Source organism: Labrus mixtus, chromosome 20, assembly GCF_963584025.1.
Source record: "Labrus mixtus chromosome 20, fLabMix1.1, whole genome shotgun sequence".
Taxonomy (NCBI): domain Eukaryota; kingdom Metazoa; phylum Chordata; class Actinopteri; order Labriformes; family Labridae; genus Labrus; species Labrus mixtus.
In genome coordinates this window covers 10,107,085-10,122,516 of record NC_083631.1, presented here as the reverse complement: position 1 = coordinate 10,122,516, position 15,432 = coordinate 10,107,085, and the positions used below count along the sequence as shown (strand labels likewise).

At 44.9% G+C, this 15,432-nt stretch overlaps 1 protein-coding gene across 2 annotated transcripts in view; it reads right to left on the bottom strand.

Annotated features, from left to right (window-relative positions):
* rbfox1 (RNA binding fox-1 homolog 1) overlaps positions 1–15,432 on the bottom strand; it is a 109,254-nt gene that overhangs the window by 55,023 nt on the left and 38,799 nt on the right. For both annotated transcript variants that reach the window (XM_061026970.1, XM_061026972.1), the window contains one exon: positions 8,490–8,531. In XM_061026970.1, the coding sequence (XP_060882953.1) occupies positions 8,490–8,531 (42 nt within the window). The remainder of the gene's footprint in view (positions 1–8,489; positions 8,532–15,432) is intronic.

The window sequence follows — 15,432 nt, the reverse complement described above, 5'->3', positions numbered from 1 at the left end:
GCATTTATTCTATATGACTTTGTTGCCAAATGTAACACACACACACACACACACACACACACACACACACACACACACGCGCACACAAACACACACCCTCTCTCTCTCTATGGGCTCGGAGTCAGTGACTCACTCTGTTATGTAATTACGATGTATTATGCAAAACTGCTGGCGAACATTTCTCATGATTTTTCTGTGGACGTGTGTGTGTGTGTGTGTGTGTGTGTGTGTGTGTGTGTGTGTGTGTGTGTGTGTGTGTGTGTCTCAGGTATGAAGCTGCAGCATCAATCACCTGAGGTTCACCTTGACATCTCTGAGAGGAGCTGAAACATCCACACGTTATATGTGGACTGTTAAACTGTTTAACAAACAATAATAAATATGAAGCACGTCAAGAAACACAACTCATGATGTCATCATGTTAACGACCACAGACATGAACACAGACACATCCTGAGCAAACAGTGGGCCAATCAGGATCCAGGTGGAGAAACAAAGAAAGAGAGAGAGAGAGAGAGAGAGAGAGAGAGAGAGAGAAACAAAGAGAGAGAGAGAGAGAGAGAGAGAGAGAGAGGGACAGCAGAGTTTGAACAAACCTTTATTGACCAATTAAAAAAGTTTCAGTTCATCACAGCGACGCAGTGCAGCGCGGCACATAAAGAAAAGCAGCCTGACCTGCAGCCAAACATCTGGAACATAAACATCTGTCACACTCAGAGGACGTCATGTCAACTCTTCATTCACCTGCACGAGGAGAGGACGGCCTCATGCTGCTGCACACTCATCAGAGAGAGAGATCTACTCACACTGTTCCAACAGGCTGCAAACACTTCAGCCCCAAGCTTCTGATTTACACCATAATTATCTTTCTGTGTGTGTGTGTGTGTGTGTGTGTGTGTGTGTGTGTGTGAGAGAGAGAGAGAGGGAGAGGGAGAGAGTGTTTCCTCTGCAGGCGGACGGCTCATAATGGGAAAAGTCTTTTCTTCAATTAAACTAAATCACCAGGAGGAGGAGGTCTGCTTAATGTACAGCTACATAAATACAGAACACATAATGAACTGGTGTGTGTGTGTGTGTGTGTGTGTGTGTGTATGTGTGTGTGTGTGTGTGTGTGTGTGTGTACGTCAGGGTAAATATCTGCAGTGATTTCCAGTCCTAAATGATCTCATTTGTGAGTTTTAAAGGAGGAGAATAAATGAGAGAAAGAACTTGTTTGTCTCTCTCGGCTCTTTAAAGGAGCAGTATCTGTGATGAATCTGAGCTTTTTAAAGGTCCAATCAGTGAGATGTGTACTGAGTGAAATGATAAAGTGAACTTACTATATGATCAGACATTAAGGAAACATGTTGAAGTGCTGGCTTCTCTGACAACAATGCAGCAGCCAGTATGTTCTCCTTCTAACTTTAGATTCTGGTCCTGAATGCTCTGGATTTGTTTGGACCAGAGAAGGTAGGCGCTTTTAAGGCTACCCCCACACGGTCGTTTTGGACGCCCCTCGGTTTGCCAGATATGAGAGCAGTTATCAGGTCAACAGGTGTTGCAGCGATGGAAGTGGGCAAAAGAAGTGGTTCAGATAGAAGTGATTGTACCCGACCTAAAAAGCCTCTGCATGTTTCTAATAAGCTCCACGAGCAGAAACGTGCTCAAACTAGGATCAATATTGGAGATGCTTTAGAAAAATGAAGAGAGGTTAGAACGCAGAAAGGTTTACAGACCTATGTAAAAAAAAAACACTGAAGCTTCAGTGTCCACCACATGGCAACCTGTGTGAGCATGGACTCTAGAGAGGGGGGGGAGCTCTCTATGAACTTTTAGAATTTAGACTGCAGTACCCATTGTAAACACTAGGGGGTCAGAGTTTTTGATCAAAGATGCAGAAGTGTCGTTCTTTTCCTTTAGTGTGACTAAAGGGAGACTTACGCCTGAAGGGACAAAACAGCATGAGATTCTTCCAGACCTTAATCACATTCTGATTAATCAGCACATCTTCTACAGATGTGGAGGATAAAACATTTTGAATACTTTTAGAAATGACGTCACAGTGAGCCAATAAAAGCTAAGCATGCCACTACTCAGTGATGATTTCAGGTTAATCTTCCTCTGGCCTCACAGAGTAGAGTAGCAGCTTTTATTGTACATTTATAGTCTCTGCTTTATGCCCTCACTCCTTCATTGGGATGCTGACACAGTGTTTTATTATCTGTGTTTGTGTCTCAGACGATGTTTTCCTCCTGCAGTGCAGAGAGCAGCCCCACAGCCAGCGTGTGTTTCTGTGTTTCTGAGTATAGAAAGTGGGAGCGCTCATCTATTTCTGTGGCTGTGCGGTCTTTTACCGGCCACGCATGGAGGAGCAAAGCAATCGAACAGCAGCCGCAGTCGCTCAGGCTGAATGTGGAACCAAAATGTCAGCAGCACAAGCCGACACCTCCAGCCATCAAACAACGAGCAGGAGCGAGTCGGTGAGTCAACACTGAGGCAGGAAGCTGCGTCCAGGAGCTCCACAACAGCCTTAAAAATAATCCACACATTAACTCTATTCATGTCACAACTGCATCAAGAAAACGTCAAAAATGACGGCGCAAGATATGAAATGTGTGCTGAGAGTTTTGTAACTACAGAAGCCCTGAAGGTCAAAAACAGAATCATTTCACCGAACATGATTAACATTTCATGAAACACTTTCTCGTTTCCAAACATGGTCTCTTCTGACTCGGAAAAACAAAAATGGCCAGCCAAACTGCAACACTAAGCCTTCGAACAGTATTACACAAATCAATGGATGATGTCACAGTGGCCACGCCCACTTTTTCTACACATATATAAATATATACTTTATTTTTGTTTGCATTCTGTAAAGTTTAACTTGAATATCTGAGTTTAACGAACGATTGCTTGACTATACCTGCTGTGCATGAGACGAAAAGCCTTGAACTCCCCTGAACACACACACACACACACACACACACACACACACACACACACACACACACACACACACACACACACACACACACACACACACACACACACACACACACCTCTCTCTGTGCTGAACTAGTTGCTATTGATTGAATCTGAGGAGATGTCTGAGGAGGAGAGGACTGTTCAGGGTGCGGGGAATAGACTACCCTCAGCTCTCTGCTAATAGATAGCACAGATTGCCTGTGTGTGTCTGTGTGTGTGTGTGTGTGTGTGTGTGTGTGTGTGTGTGTGTGTGTGTGACGGTACAGATTGCCTGCTGTAAGCTGTTAGGCACAGAGGCCTGTCTTTTCACAGGCTCCATTGACTGAAGCTCAGCGTGGAGACGCTCGCAGCCTGATGATGGGGCCGATAACAGGCCTGATGTGGCTGAATGAGCCCCGCCGGAGCCCGGCGAGCGGGGAAATACAATTTGGTAAATAGTGATGCTTACTTGTGTGAGACAAATAGGCCATTTGGTCAATAATCAGGACAGCGGTCAGGCAGAAAGGCAGGAGGAAAGCCAGACAAATAAGAGGACTCACGGACGAGGGGAACATGTTTTCTAAAAAACGTTAACCTGCTCTGAAGGTGTCACACCTGGAGGATGATGTGAAACCTGCTGACAGCTCCTCCCTCATCTCTCTTAACAACAAATGGAGCAGGAAGACTGTTTACATGCTCTCACACATTTATTCATTGTTCTTAGTTTAAGATTTATCTTTTCCTGTTAAATAATAATTTTAAACTCTTAATGACGTCCTGACTCTCTTTAATGTAAAGCCAACACGAGGACACTAAAGCAGTTTACATTGTTAAACTCTCTGGATCAAACAAACTTAAAATATATTTTAAGAAATATCAAAAATGTGTTCTGGGAAAGGAGCAACATTTGTGATGTAACAGAAGTCCTCAGAAGACGATTTAATGTTGTTATTTAATTTAAAGAAATAATCTGGAGGATTTATAATAAAGTGTCTAAAGACACATGATGCAGGATTCTCCTCCAGAGAAACCAGGAGGCAGGAGGCAGGAGACAGGAGGCAGAAGGAAGGAGGCAGGAGGCAGGAGGAAGGAGGCAGGAGGCAGGAGGAAGGAGACAGGAGGAAGGAGGCAGGAGGCAGGAGGCAGAAGGAAGGAAGCAGGAGGCAGGAGGAAGGAGACAGGAGGAAGGAGGAAGGAGGCAGGAGGCAGGAGGCAGGAGGCAGGAGGCAGAAACACACACGCACGCACGCACACACACACACACACACACACACACACACACACACACACACACACACACACACACACACACACACACACACACACACACACACACACACACACACACACACACATACACACACACACACTGTGAGCTCCTTATGAAGCAGACTTTCAGTTCCTCTTCCTCTCTCAAACACTCCTGAATCAAACGCTGTCGCTCCGTTCATTGTAAAATCCTCTGCTCTGATTGGTCCTCCCTCTCCCTCTCTCTCAGTGTCAGCACTCTGCTCGCCTCGCTGCAGTGCCGTCCATTAATCCCCGTCAGCCCGGCTCGCTCTCACATCATATTTCTGCTGTTCTGATGGAACTTATGGAGTCTGTGTTCAGCAGCACTCACAGAGCTGCATAATTCACCACAAGCAGTCGGCTGAGGTCTGCAGCGAGAGCCGCTCTGAGTACCGCCACACTTACTCTCCATTATGTCCTTCTTTTCATTCAACAACAGCTTAATACTGTTTGATATGAATGTGATGATGTGTCAGTGACGCAGCCTTAACATCGTTTAATGAACCAAAACATGGACTGACATGTAGAGAATCAATCAGCAGGAGCTGAATGTGATTGACATAAAGAGGAAAACGGTGTCCCACAGGGTTCAATCTTTGGCCCACAGGTGTTTGTGTTTATGGTTTATGTTTTTAAAGATTTATTTTTGTGCCTCTGTTGTAGAGACAGGACAGTGGAGTCGGAAATCAGGGATAGAGAGAGTGAGGACTAACATGTGAGAAAGGAGTCACAGGTCAGACCAGAACCGGGGTGTGCTGACAAACTATCCAGGTGTAACCCCGCCTCTTGCCCAACGAAAGCTGTGATTGGCTCAGATTAAGACCGAGAGTAGGACGGGGATTTAAACCAGGAACCTCCTCACAGAGAGACTCCTGTCAGACGGGGATTCAAACCAGGAACCTCCTCACAGAGAGGCTCCTGTCAGACGGGGATTCAAACCAGGAACCTCCTCACAGAGAGGCTCCTGTCAGACGGGGATTCAAACCAGGAACCTCCACACAGAGAGGCTCCTGTCAGACGGGGATTCAAACCAGGAACCTCCACACATAGAGGGGACAGCGCTAACCGTATTACATCCCCTCATTGGAACAACTGGACTTTTCCATCAGTTGAACCTGTAGCTCCAGTCCTCCATCATTCTTTCATATTTCTCCTCTCTGAATGTTTTTCTTCTTTTAGCCGATTCTTTTCTTAAATTTTTTCTGATTTACAACATTCAGTGTCTTCATGCTAACTCCACTCATCGTGCAGCAGCTCAAACTTCTCCTCTGAATATTCTCTCCATTTCTTCAAGTCAATACCAACAAAAACGCGCCATCCCTCGTGCGGACGTCAGCGTTAAATCTTTGTGACATTTATATGAAGCGCAGCCCGCCATCACGAGCGGCCACCTTCAAATTGAATATTGATTGTAATGATCTGTTCTTCGGGGCTGCAGGAGTTTGAATCTTAATAAAGCTCGGAGAAATTAAGCGCCTTCTCAATCTACAGAAAACTTTTATAGGGAGCCCGGGGGGAGATTCGATTGTAATGTGATAGATTTGTGGAGTTGCTCGTTCATGAACACACTGAACTTGTTTTAAAGGAATCTTTTTAGTACATTTGTTCGGGTCTCTGTGGGGCCGTGGTGGACTTTACGCCGCCGCTGTAATCTCAATTAAAAGTGAACTCAGAGAGGAGAGGACGGACTGAAATAAGACTCACCTTCTTCTTCATTAAAGCTGCCCTAACATTTCTCAATTAACATGTTCCCTCTGCAGAGCTGCAGAGCACACACACATTACACACACGACTGAAGGGGAGACGACTTTCATTAAGCAGCTGCTCAGAAGAATGTCATTATGAGAGACTGAATGTGAGTCATGTGGTTTCACTCCTGTTAGCTCTGACTCTCATATAAACATGTTCATGGAAAGAAACATGACGTCTGTGAACGTGATGTCACCAGGACGAGTTTCTAAACCATCGAGACCAACATGATGTTCAGTCTGATATTCAACACGATGAGGACGTCCTGCACTGAAGGAACTTTTATTACTTTTAATAATCTATCTCCCTAATCTCCTGCTGTTGTTTGTTTGTAAATGTACTCAGGGTCTGGGTGGACTGTGGAATCAAACTGCCCTCTGGGAAAAATAAAGTTGTCTAAGTCTGATACTAAACTGTAGAGAAGGACGGACACCATGACAGGCTTTAAACTCGACACCATGTTAGTTTTCTGGCCCTGGAGGTGAGAGGGTGGAGCCTGTGAGGAGGGAGGGGTTAGCAAACACCTGGTTTACTTCTGTGTTGAATGTACGAGCTACGGCATCATGACCATTACATACTTTTGAGTTGGTGTGTCTTCCTGGCTCTGCAACGATAGTTGGCGGTGTAATTTCGAGGCTAGTTATAGCCACAAAACTGTAAATATTAAAGGAAGAAGCCTGAGTGACGTCACCCGTCTGTTCCTGCAGGGGGCACTGGAGTCCCATCGATGGCGGTCTCCATGCTGGAAATGCTGTCTCAGTCTAACTTTAAGTCAACCTAACGACAGCCTGAGAGCTGGAGCTGAGGTGGGTTTTAAACCTCCTGACAAACCGTTACACCGCGCCCACCTGTCAATCAGGTCAGCTACACGCCTTATTGTGAATAACTTTTATCCTTCATCAAATCAAAACTGATGAGTCATCAAAACATTCACCCCCCGTACAGTGTGTGTCGATCGAGACATGAGCTAATCACACCTATTTGTTTTTTTTTTAACCAGGCTGTAAACATGTTAATCTCTGCTGTAAAAACAGGCTTTTTAGAATGGGTGTGTATGTGACTTCCTGTGCTTCTGCAGCCAGCCTCTAGTGGACACTCCAGGAACTGCAGGATTTTACACTTTTACACAGACCTCAGCGGAGGTCGCTGCTTGGTCTCTCAGGTGTACTGAAGATCAACCCATGCATTATCTCTCTCTCTCTCTCTCTCTTGTAGTTTGACATCATACCCCATGCCACACACACTCACTGAATTAAACACTGAATTTTGATTTCTGGTAGCTTGTACCGTTTTGTCAAACCTTCACACGTTTCCCTTGTTTGCGTCGGGCCTTCAGAGCCGTGTCATGACAACACTTTCATGTTTAGATCCAGGCTTCATTCTGGCTTCATGTTTATGATGCTGCAGGTTATAAACCGTGGCGAGGTCAGAACAGGTTATGACGTGGTTTCAGAGGTTATACCGGGTCACAGAGTGCAGACAGAAAAAAGAAGAAATGCTCCATCTGAAACAGCTTGTTTATGGAGGAAGTAAAGAAAAGTTATAAAAGAGGTGATTATAAAAGAGAAAACGTCCCGGAGGCAAAGTGACCAAATAAAACATCTCAAAGACGGAGCTCCAATCAGAGCGTGTGATCTGCTCGCTTCATTTCCTCATTATCCTGCAGGAAACACTCGTCTGTTTCTTTATGGACAATTAAAAATAAATGAAACAGGCTGGTAGCTGTGTGAGAGGGGATTACAATAAGACGCCGCCGTATGAATAATAACTGGCAGGCTCAGGGTTATTTTTAGACTCTAAATGTTCCCACACTTTAATGAGACTGCTGCTGCACTTCTTTCTGTTCAAGGATTACCCGTAGTTATTGGAGCTACATGGAATAAATAACACAGTTTTGCTTAACCCAGCAATAAAATACCCACAATCCCCTGAGAGAGGGGGAAGACAGCAGAGAGGCGAGGTGTGTGACTCATTACGAGACGATATGATTTATAACGAGGCTCGCTCGTTGACTCTGCAGTCTCCTGTCAGTCAGTAACGAGGGCCGAACATGCTCATGTGCTCTTAAATCACAAACAATCGCTCATATGTGTCAGAGGCATGCTGGGAAACACACACACACGCACACGGACACGCACGCACGCACGCACGCACGCACGCACGCACGCACGCACGCACACACACACACACACACACACACACACACACACACACACACACACACACACACACACACACACACACACACACACACACACACACACACACACACACACACACACACACACACACACACAATCTTCTCTCAGCGAGTCGTTTATTTTTTTCTTCAACTTTCATGTAAACTGAAATCCAAAGAGTGAACCTGCAGCACGCCGCTCCGTATTAAAAGCACGGGGAAAGAAGTGGAAGTGAAATCCTGTAAAAGTCTGAACTTCTTCTTCACTAGAGAGTGAAACCTGTGCGGGGATGGTTTGTGTGTTCATGTTCATGTGTTTGAGACTCACCCTCAGCTGCTCCTGCTCGCTGCTCATGAGTCGCCCTGAAATCTAAAAGAGAGGAAACAGTTAACACAGGTGAGCGCAGACACACAGGTTAAATAATCACAACGATACAGACTCCTGAACCAGAGTGAGACTGTACCGACTCCAATGAAGACACTTCCTCTCAAAGGCCTGAAGCCTGATACCTATAAAGGTCTAAATCACGGGGCGTCGGGGGAGTAGTGGTTGGTGCAGGCGCCCCATGTACAGAGGATGTTGTCCCCCATCGGCCAGGGTTCGATATCAGACTTTTTAAACTCCCTCCTCTGCAGAGATCATGTCCTTTAGATATCTGAACCAAACAGAGAGCACGTCTCTATCTGCTCTTCAAATCTCTCTGCATCCTGTACTAAAGTTTTTGGGTCTTTTTGGAGCCAATCAGAGGCTGCCTCTCTGACATCTCCTCACAGAGTTTGCAGTAACTTTTCCTCTGCTCGGCCAAAATCAGACTTATCTCTCTGCCCGTCACTCGGGGCACCAAAAAAAAAAACAGAAGTTGCTGAGATCAGCTCTCCTGTTCCTCAATCTCTGGCCTGTGTTCTTCAGCGTGATGCACAAAAATACACACAAAAAAAGCTCCATCCTGACATCCAGACAACATCTCTACTTCCTGTATCACTGCCTCCTCTCTTCACTGGTGGTTATGTGAGTTTCTTCACTTCAGAGGATTGAGAAGAAACACCCTGTGAGGATGATGAGGGGAGAGAGAATGTTCTTTCTGCTTTACAGTATGAGAGAGAGAGAGAGAGCTCTGACTGTTTCATAAAGACAATCCATCATGTGGTTAAGTTTGTAGCATTATGTTCATTTCCATCTTGTTCCTGGAAGTCAGTTTCTGCATGCAGTCATGAGTCAGGGACACACAAATTAAAAGGAGGACGTAAGAATGCAGCAAATTCAAGTCTCTTCAAAAGTAATTTTCTTCTTCATGATTATTATGTTTGTTCAACATTTGAAACATCCAATCAAAGAGTCCTCTGATGTTCTTCTTCCTAAAGATCTGAATAATCTGTTTCTGCTGATGCAGATCTTAGTTTCTTTATAAAACACAGGAAGGAGCGAGTGTTGTGTAATTAATGAATGTATGTTAGACTCTCCGAGAAACCTGCTGGGAACCAACGCTGGGAGGAAGGGATGAAAACAGAGGAAGAGGAGGAGGGGGGAGAGGAGGGGGGAGACGGACGGGGGAGGGAGGGGAGGGGGAGGAGGACGGGGGGGATGAGAGGGAGGGTGTGCGACTGTACGAGTGAGGAGATGCTGAATAAGCAGGAACGCTCGCAGCCCCCAGTGGGAGACGGAGCCTCGACCACTGCAGTCAGCTCATAACAGGGAGAGAGAGAGAGAGAGAGGGGGGAGAGAGAGGGGACCATGTCCTCTCTTTCTCTCCTCCTTCTCTCCTCCTCCTCCTCTCCTCTCCTCTCCTCATGTCCTCTCCTTCTCTCCTCCTCCTCCTCCTCCTCTACTCCTCTCCTCTCCTCAAGTCCTCTCCTTCCCCTCCTCTCCTTCTCCTTCTCCTTCTCCTCCTCTCCTCTCCTCATGTCCTCTCCTTCTCTCCTCTCCTCTCCTCTCCTCTCCTCCTCCTCCCTATCTCTCCTCCTCCTCTCCTCTCCGAGCTGGAGGAAAGGAAAGAGGAGCATACTTTATAGTGACAGGCAGAGCGGCCAAACACCGATAGAGAATACATCAGCTCAGCAATTATTGGATTATCTCAAGCTGATATCATTACCGCCGAGCATTCACTCCACTCATTGATTGCATTTTTCAATTTACTTCACCATTAATGCGAGTGGCCCGACTGAACAATCTTCTGATGAGTCCACGGCTCAGTCGATAAGCTCCGCCCCCCCAGGTGTTTGTCAAACTGTGTGTGTCTGTGCAACAGAAAGTATTGAGATTCTTCAGGAGCTACCAAACATACACAGGGAGGCAGCTTAAGCTCCTCCCTTTCCTCCAGATATGGTCATCTGTCTGCAGAAAAACTACAACCTGCCAACTGACAAAACGCAGAGTTAGAGGCTTCATAAAGACAGCTGTCAAAGTGTGTGACGGTACAGCGGCCGTCGTTTACAGGCCGCTAACTCCAGAAGAGTAAAGATTTGATGCTCGCTGCAATTTGTTTGGAATAAAACTGGAAGTCCTCTATTGTGCATCCCTAACATTTTATTAAAAGAACATAAAAGAACATCACAATCACACTGATGTCCAGAAGAATGACCACCGCTGCGTCTGCACGGGCTCAGACCACCGCTGCGTCTTCCTTCTTCTTGGCTCATCAACACGTCTTGAATTATGGCCGAGGTTTGGACTCTTTACTCGCCCGCTCAGTGAGCAGAGCTACCAGGATCTTCTCTCTTTATTTCCCTAATGCATCGCAGGGCACTGTTACAGAAATGTGTAATATCCCCGTCATTGCTCTGAGTCAGTGCATACAGACAGATCCTGAGCAATATGAGGCTGAAGGAATAATCTCTATCTGTGTTATTGTTTCAGGAGCAGAGGCTTTCTCCTGACCCCTCTGATGGTTTTTGAAAGTCTAAGGACCACTTCCTGTCCCGATCCAGAATCTTCAATCCTGAAGATCTCAGCGTTCTTTGAAAGACTGTCACTCTGTGCAGACAAACAAACTCCCCTCTGAGTTCAGAACTTCACTAACAGAGATCCTGTTTGATCCAGCAGGGTCTTTAAAGTCTCCACCAACCAGGTCAAACAGAAACATTTCTGTTAAAGCTTGAAGCGTCCGGCCTCCTCCAGCATCTCTCTCTCTCCCTCTCTCTTTCTCTCTCCCTCTTTCTCTTTCCCTCTCTCTCTCTCTTTCTCTCTCTCTCTCTCTGTCTCTCTCTCTCTTTATCTCTCCCTCTCTTGCTCTCCCTCTCTCTCTTTCTCTCTGTCTCTCTCTCTCTTTATCTCTCCCTCTCTCTCTTTCTCTCTCCCTCTCTCTCTCTCCTTCCCTCCCTCTCTCTCTCTCTTTCCCTCTCTCTCTCTCTCTGTCTGTCTCTCTCACTCTCTTTCTCTTTCCCTCTCTCTCTCTTTATCTCTCCCTCTCTCTCTCTCTTTCTCTCTGTCTCTCTCTCTCTTTCTCTCTCTTTATCTCTCCCTCTCTCCCTCTCTCTCTCTTGCACATGCGTGAGTGTTTGCTGAGCTGTAGGAGAGTGTGTTGGAGTGGATGAGGTTTCGTCTTTTTTTCCATTAAGGTTTGAGAAACTGTTTATTTTCACTGGTGATAGTTTGCACACTGTTCACACGTCTTTCTAAGCACTATCGGGGTTCACGGGGGGTGATCGGTGTGCAGAGCCGGTAGCCTACCTGGCTGTGTGTCATGGCAGGTAGCAGGCCCAGTGCCAATGCTTCTGCAGGCTTCAGAAACCTCTCCCGTCGGCACGGAATTAAAGTACCGGTCGGCGTGGAGCACTCAGTGGAGGACTGTAGTCTGGCAGAGGTAGTCGGGTATGATAGTTTAAGGGCTGCTTCCAGGATGAACAGCGCAGTTGTGATTTTTTTTGGACTCAATTGAAAAAGTAAACATTGTTGTTGAGCGAGGAATTGTTGCATACTACATGATACTAAAGAATGATAGCGATGGTGGTCATGAAATTTAAAGTTGAAGGGTTTGATTACACAATTTTCGCATCAACACAATCTATGAAATGTTTTGGCTGTGGGCAGGAAGGGCACCTGGTGCGGAATTGTCCAGAAAAGGCTCGTGAGCCAGAGGCAGAGGCGGAGCCAGAGGCAAGAGCCTGCTCCGAGCGCGGAGGATGAAGGGGGTGCAGAGGGGGGGGGGAGTCAGGAGGACAGTGAAGGGGTGCAGAGGGAGACACCAGCTGAGGGGTCTGAAACACAACCGGATGGAGAGTGTGCAACCACCTCTGCTGAAGCGTTTGTGAATCAGAGTCAGACTAGTGTAGAAGGAGAGGAGCTGGAACAAATGAACATTGATGAGGTGATAAATGATGTTGGGGGAAAAACTGTGGGAGGTGATGAAGATTTGTTTAAAGTGCCAAAATTAAAGAGGAAAGCACAATCTAAAGGCGCGAAACCAAAGAAAATGCCTTTAATAAAGGAAAAGACAAGATTGCAAGAAAGTGATTCAGAAGACTTCCCTGACTCGGATAGTGAGCGAGAGTATTCTGATTCCCCGATGGTCAGAAGAGCAATGGTTATGGTCTTGAGCAAATCCGTAGTTTCCTAGAATTAACTAAAGGAAAGAGGGATGTTAATGTGGATGATTTTTTTCCAAATCGATCTTTGTTTGTTGCCGCTTCAAAGTGGTTGATGAGAAAGAAGGGTGATACTTGTCTTAAAGACACAGAGGTGTACCGCCTCAGAAAACTGGTGCAGAAGGTAAAGACACTAATTATTAATGAAGCAAAAAAGTAAAGGGCAGGAAACAGTATGTTCTGCATATTTTTCCATTCTTTTCAGTGTGTGTTTAATTATGAGTAGTTTCAAAATTTCATCTTTAAATCTTAATGGAGCAAGAGATGTTAAAAAGAGAACTATGTATTATGAACTTTTAAAAACGAAGTGCATTGATATTGCTTTTGCTCAAGAAACTCAGTAATAATGATAATGAAGTTGAGTGGAAGAGAGAATGGGATGGAAATATCTTTTTGAGTCATAAGAGTAGTTTGAGTGCAGGCATGGCAATTCTTTTCTCAAAGAACTTTCTGCCTGTGTCTGTAGACTCAGAGGAGGTCGTTCAGGGCAGGTTACTGAAAGTGACTGCCAGATATGAAAAATCCACGCTGACTTTGTTAAATGTGTACACTCCAGTAAATCCAACTGAAAGATGTCAGCACCCAAATTAGCCAGCACCCTTTCAGGATGTGCTTCAACTGATTTTTTTTATATTAGGAGGAGACTTTAATTGCACTGTTGATGATTTGGACAGGAATCATATGGAACCTAATACTCAGTCAAGGAACATTTTGAAACGTATGAACTGACAGATGTGTGGCGCTCCAAACATGGAAACAATAGACAGTATTCATGGGCACATGCTAGAGATAATTACATCTCTTTAGCCAGGTTAGACAGATTTTATTGCTTTGAACACCAATTACAAATATTCAAATCTTGTTTCTTGTGTGCAGTGGGTTTTTCAGATCACTGTTTGTTAATCGGAAATGTTTTTCTAAATGGAGTCAAACCAAAAAGTGCATATTGGCATTTTAATACGGTTTTAACAAATGATGGTCACTTTAGAAAATGTTAAATTTTTTTGGAAACAGTGGCAGTCTAGGAAATTTCAGTTTACATCTTTACAGCAATGGTGGGATATTGGTAAAATACAAATTCAGCAGTTTTGTAATCAGTACAATTTTAATGTCACAAGAGAGGTCACACAATCTATAAAACATCTAGAGACTGATATTGTGGAACTCCAGACTTTAAGTGGATCCACAGGAGATGGAGGCCACATTAAGGCACTCAAATCCAAAAAAGCTGCTTTGGCAGATCTGCTGGGGATAAGAGCACAGGGGGCATTAGTCCGATCACGTTTTCAATATATCTCTGAAATGGATGATCCATCCAAGTTTTTCTTCAATCTAGAAAATAAAAATGGTCAGAATCGACTCATACACTGTATCAGATCTGCTGATGGAAGAGATCTCACTAACTCAGCTGAAATCAGGAAAAGAGCTGTGGACTTCTTCTCAAGCCTGTACAACAGTGAGTACAGAGAGATCGTGCTGATGTCAGAGCAGTCTTACCACAGATATCAGAAGGGGATAATGCAGAACTGTCACGCCCACTCACACTGCAAGAGCTGCAGGAGGCGCTGATGAGTATGGAAAACGGCAAAGCTCCAGGAATAGATGGTCTGCCTGTAGACTTTTACAAATGTTTTTGGTCTACTTTGGGAGACGATTTGTTAGAGGTCATAAATGACAGTGTGTCTGGAGGGAAACTACCTCTGAGCTGTCAAAGAGCGGTCCTCACTCTCCTGCCTAAAAAAGGTGACCTTTGTGAAATAAAGAACTGGAGACCAGTAAGTCTGCTTTGTGCAGATTATAAAATCTTTTCCAAAGTGTTGGCCAATAGATTAAGAAAAGTGATGGAGCAAGTAATACATGTTGATCAGTCATACTGCATCCCTGGCAGATCAATTAGGGACAATATATCCCTCATTAGAGATTATTTGGAAGTCTCTAGCTCGTTAGATGTTAAGTTTGGTTTGATTTCTTTTGACCAAGAGAAGGCATTTGATCGGGTGGAGCATAAGTATCTGTGGAACACCTTTGAGGCTTTTGGTTTCTCCCCCAGTTTCATTGCCTTGATGAAAACTCTGTATTGTGACATTGAAAGTGTATTGAAGGTTAATGGTGGTTTAAGCGCTCCTTTTAATATCAATAGAGGGATTCGGCAGGGCTGTGCAATGTCTGGCATGCTTTATTCTATAGCCATTGAACCCATGTTGTGTCAGATAAGAAAACAGTTAACAGGGTTTAAATTAAAGGAGAATCTTATACCCATGCATCTGTCAGCATATGCAGATGACATCATGGTTGCTGTAACAGATAATAGTAATGTCAAAAAGCTTATTCACATCACAGAGTGCTTTGGGGAAATTTCCTCCTCGAAAGTAAACTGGGGTAAAAGTACAGCCTTGTTAGTAGGAAAATGGCGAGGGAATGAACCAAGGTTACCTGATGGTTTTAAATGGGTGACGCATGGCATGAAGTATCTAGGTGTTTTTTTAGGATGTCAGTCTGAGGTTCAGAAAAACTGGGAGGGTGTGATTGAGAAAATGGAGGGCAAACTAAAGAAATGGCAGTGGCTTTCACCACGAATGTCCTATAGGGGGCGCACACTTATTATTAACAATCTAGTGGCCTCCACCCTGTCAGTGTTAGAACCTCCAGCAAACCTGTTAATGAAACTCCAGAGTATCATTGTAAATTTC